The sequence below is a fragment of the Lolium perenne genome, chromosome 3 (genome assembly GCF_019359855.2).
Source record: "Lolium perenne isolate Kyuss_39 chromosome 3, Kyuss_2.0, whole genome shotgun sequence".
Taxonomy (NCBI): Eukaryota; Viridiplantae; Streptophyta; class Magnoliopsida; order Poales; family Poaceae; genus Lolium; species Lolium perenne.
The window spans coordinates 329,740,699-329,745,018 of record NC_067246.2 but is presented as its reverse complement, the minus strand read 5'-3'; the positions used below and the strand labels follow the sequence as shown (position 1 = coordinate 329,745,018).

Genomic DNA, 4,320 nt, shown 5'->3' with positions numbered 1-4,320 from the left:
ATTGTTACTTTCCTAAACAAGCTACTAACCGACTAGTACTAATATTAGGCATTTCCTCGTTATTTTCCGCACCCCCTCCTGCACCACCAAACCCTAGCCGCCTTCCGCCGCCGCCGCCGGGCAAAGCACACGGGGTGTGGCGGCGGCGGCCTTTCCTCCTGCCGCACTGGGGACGGCGGCCGGGAGCTTCCCTCGATGCTGCTGCGGCGGCCCTCCTGCCTCCCGTGTGGATGGCTGGGCGGCGGCAGTCGGACGGGCATGGAGGGGCGACGGCGGCAAGAGTTGATCTATGCTACGGCCACCCCACCTCCCATTGGCGGCACGCCGTTGCAGGCTGGTGGTGGGACGGATTGCGCCATCCCCTCCGCCTCTCGCCGGTGTGGGGCGATGATCTTGGGCTTCTCCGGTGGTACGAGGTCACCCGGGGCAGCAGCCTTGGGTTCGACGGTGGAGACGGCCTTCTTCTTCGCCGGAGGAGGTCGGCTGGTTGTTGGGGTGGCGGATCACGAGATCCCTCTACCCCGGCGATGAAGATCTAGTCGACGACGAGCTAGCGGCGAAGGGGCCACCGGTGAACACCGTGCCTTGACTTTGTTCTTGGCGGATGATGGCGGTGGCTATTGGCGTCGTTCCCTTGCGAAGGCATCATCTTTGCTGGCCTCTCCGTTTGCTCTCGCCGAGTTGGAGACTCGCGGCTATCGGTGAAAACCGTGTAATGATTGGCGGGCGATGGCGGCGTGAAGCGTCGCTTCCTTCTTGAAGGCATCGTCATCGCAGTCCGCGGGTACTCACTTGTGCTGCTCCGGGGGAAACCCTAGATCCAGCCAGGATCGGACGATGACGGCGTTCCCTGCGTTGTGCTACCTCTTGGGGCATCGTTTTTGGAGCAGCGGCTGGATGGAGGTGGATTTTGGTGGAGTGGTGTTCATCTACCACGTTGTCGTCGATGATTCTCAGTGGCGTGGAGCAGCAGGGTATCGAAGATGGACGAGGACGGCTGGACGCGGGCAGGATGATGGAGCTGTTTGGTGTTATGGTGACATCGACGGCGGGTCTGGCACGGTCAACACGTTGATCTCGCTTGGAGATGGGTTCAAGATAGATGGTGGTTGCGAACTCTGCAACGTGTGCAATGGTACACCCTCAGGGTTTTGCTTTTTGGATGATGTGCGTTGGTGTACCATCAGGGACTATGGCCTTGTTCATGGTTCCCCTTCATCGTAGGTATAGCGAGTTGTCGCTAGGAAGGAGGCTTCGAGTTAATCTTTATATTCTCCTTGTAAGGCATTGCGAATAATTTAATAAAGTAGAAAGTTGTGTGTGCATCCTTTGGATGCGGAGGCTAGGGCTATGCTCTTTTATCGAGAAAAAAATTGCTACCTAGCTAGCTCATGAATCCCAACCGGACTAGAACTCTACGTCTAGACCAATGGCCTAGCACACAACGCGCTAATTAACTTGCCAAAACAGGAAACCTACTTGAACTTAAACAATAATTACAGTTAGAGCAGGATTATTGCTAACGTAGTTGCAAACGTTACATCCTAAAACCAGCGCCATCAAGGACAAAAATAGAACTCCTTGGATGCGAAGCAACAAGAGAAGTTGATGTTAGGAAGCATTCCCGCGGCCACGGTCATTAGTAATCAGCATGTTGTTTCATCGCCGCAGCCACGACGCATGCAGCTCCAATAATCTTCCACAGTCTCGGGCTTATCTTACCAACTAAAGCCAGCCAGCACTCACAAAGGCCCAAAATGACACTAATTCTGAACTCTGAAGCAACTACAGATTTGGCGAAGAAGTGCTGCCAGACTTCAACTCGAGAATAGTTTGATGGCGGCGACCATATAGCATGTAGTGTTGGCGACGCGCATGCTCATTGCCACAAGTACAAGCGCCTCGCGTCGCGGCTCTGTACTATAATCCTGTCAGCCCCTCGCTGCATCAGCCTCTCCTTCTTCTTCGACGACCCGACCGACAAGGCCAACACGCTCACTCAGCCCTGGTATGATTTAGTCGGGTATTCGGTAGAAACTAGGGAGTATTTGCGTTCATGTCCTGGTTTTCTTCTAAAATTCACAAACGTTTCCGTGGTTTCAGGTGGAATGGCGGATCATTCCGAGCACAAGGACGACGCTCCCAGCATGGGGCTGGATCGCTGGCTACAGGATGTACACCCATCACGGGGCGTGGTCATGGCCGTGACTATTACACTCACTATTTTCGTGGCTATCGTGTTCATCAGCACTTGCTGGTGCTGCTTCAGCGACGCTCGTCGCAGGAGGGTGGCGGCGGCGAACCGGCAGAAGGTCCATCCTGTCTCGGAGGCGGAATTCGACGCCGCGACCGCGGCTCCGGCCCCAGCAGCTCAAGTTTGATCTCGGAGGTTAGTTTGATCTTCCCAAATCCCAGTTGCTATTGCGTGTAGACAAGGGATTGTTCACTTGTTCGTCCCTGCAAGATCACTGTGATGATCCATACATCATGAATATTTTGGGGGCCATACTGCATTGCAGGTCTTTGCTGGTATGGAAATATTGAATTCCAATCTGAAGGTCATATTGTAATAAGATTAAAGATGAGGAGTCAATTTTTTTTAAGTATTATCCTTTTATTAATTGCTGGCCAAAAATGGTATGACCACGCAGGTAAAAGCAGATTGAGGTTTTGGTGTAGCATTAGTCTGTTCAACAAAATACCTGTTACATTTGCAGTTCTGTTATTATTGGGATGGTGCTTCATGATTATGGCCAGCAGTCTGGATTATAATGTCATAGTATTCCCTGGAGAATCATATAGCTGATAGCTTATCCATCCAGAGCGACAGTTTTCCACTGATTAATTTTGAGTTTTTCCTTATGATGAACTAAATAGTAGCAACTTTATGCTTTATCAAGCTTTAGAACCTTGATCTGCTGCTCCATGTGGTCTACTGGCATTGAGGCATTATAAAAGGTTGCAGATGTTTGGTGTTTATCAGGACATACATCATCTTTCATTTTATCTTATGGAGGTTGCTTTTACTCCTTTTTTAGGTACAAGTCGGCATATTTGCGTACTCTGTCTTGAGAACAATTTCTAGCGGTGATAAGTCAGATTATGTTATCCAGGCAAGCCAGGAACATAAAGCTTTTTTCCTTAATGAATTGATGTGGATTGTTTCATCTGAGCCGAGACTTGACATCTGTGATAGTACGCTTGTTTGATTTAAAACTTTGAAATGATGGACTCCTGGACAGAGGTCTGCGGACACCTGGGATTTGTCTTCTCATAGCTATGGTTTGTTATGTACCTTAGATCTCCCGAATTTAAGACTGCTGGACCACATTGGTGTATCCTCGCGCCGTTTTCGCACTCGCGACTATGCATTTCGACATTTTGTTTATCCAGATGTATGCCTGTCTGTATGAGATAATTGATATGGTGAAATTTAGCTATGTATGGGGAACATTAATCTCACAGATTTCCTCAGCATCTTGTTCGGTTTAGTGACAAAAACATCCAATTCATATGCTTGCCGAGCTGAAGCAGTTTTAATGATGTTGAGAGCACGCGAAGTAGTAAAGAACCGATTGGCATGTCCTCAATTAAGTGATAGCAACAGCTACCTGAACGCTCTGTTATATTATTCTCTTGCAAAACAATTCGATAGCAAATTATTTTCCAGGGATTTCAGATAACCATGTTTAGCAGTCTACTTTGAAGACCACTTAAACGGGTGCCTACTAGTTCACTCCAACTACTGTCTACTAGAGTAGCATATCCGAAATAGGTAAGAGTTCATCTGGGCAACATGAATTGACTGTTTCAGCTCCAGAACTAAAATAATGAACATCCAACAAATTGGTGTCGAAGAAGAGGACGAAAATAACTCAACGAACACAGTAGCGGTACACTCAGAACATTAAGTGATTAATCTATGCAAAAACTCTTTTCTTTCTTCACACTGTCAGCACTTCAATCTATACCATCTAATAAAGAATTGCATAACTTAATTTAGAACGTATGCACGAGTGAAGTTACATGAGAATGCATACAACAACAATGACAACAACAACAAAGTCTTTATTCCCAAACAAGTTAGGGTAGGCTAGAGGTGAAATCCATAAGATCTCGTAACCAACTCATGGTTCTGGGATATGGATAGCAAGCTTTCACGCGGCTCTTTCCATGACTAGTTCTTTGGTGATACTCTAGTCCTTTAGATCTCTCTTTACAGACTCCACCCATATCAAGTTTGGTATACCCCGTTCTCTCTTGACATTATCAGCACGATTTAGCTGTCCACTATGCAACGGAGTTTCTGGAGGCCTGCAC

At 48.0% G+C, this 4,320-nt stretch overlaps 1 protein-coding gene across 1 annotated transcript; it reads left to right on the top strand.

Annotated features, from left to right (window-relative positions):
* Positions 1 to 946: 946 nt before the first annotated feature.
* Positions 947 to 3,440, top strand: LOC127340428 (uncharacterized). The gene is made up of 4 exons (XM_051366179.1): positions 947 to 1,036; positions 1,833 to 2,008; positions 2,104 to 2,389; positions 3,039 to 3,440. Exons 1-4 carry the CDS (start codon positions 947 to 949, stop codon positions 3,207 to 3,209), a joined length of 723 nt encoding a protein of 240 aa, XP_051222139.1. The 3' UTR covers positions 3,210 to 3,440.
* The last annotated feature ends 880 nt before the right edge of the window (positions 3,441 to 4,320 follow it).

Excerpts from the sequence above, each read along its gene's own strand:
- LOC127340428 (XM_051366179.1), top strand. The coding sequence starts at position 947 with ATGATTCTCAGTGGCGTGGAGCAGCAGGGTATCGAAGATGGACGAGGA. Across the intron at positions 1,037-1,832 it reads TGGAGCTGTTTGGTGTTATG|TTTGATGGCGGCGACCATAT; the intron begins GTGACATCGACG and ends ACTCGAGAATAG. Across the intron at positions 2,009-2,103 it reads AACACGCTCACTCAGCCCTG|GTGGAATGGCGGATCATTCC; the intron begins GTATGATTTAGT and ends CCGTGGTTTCAG.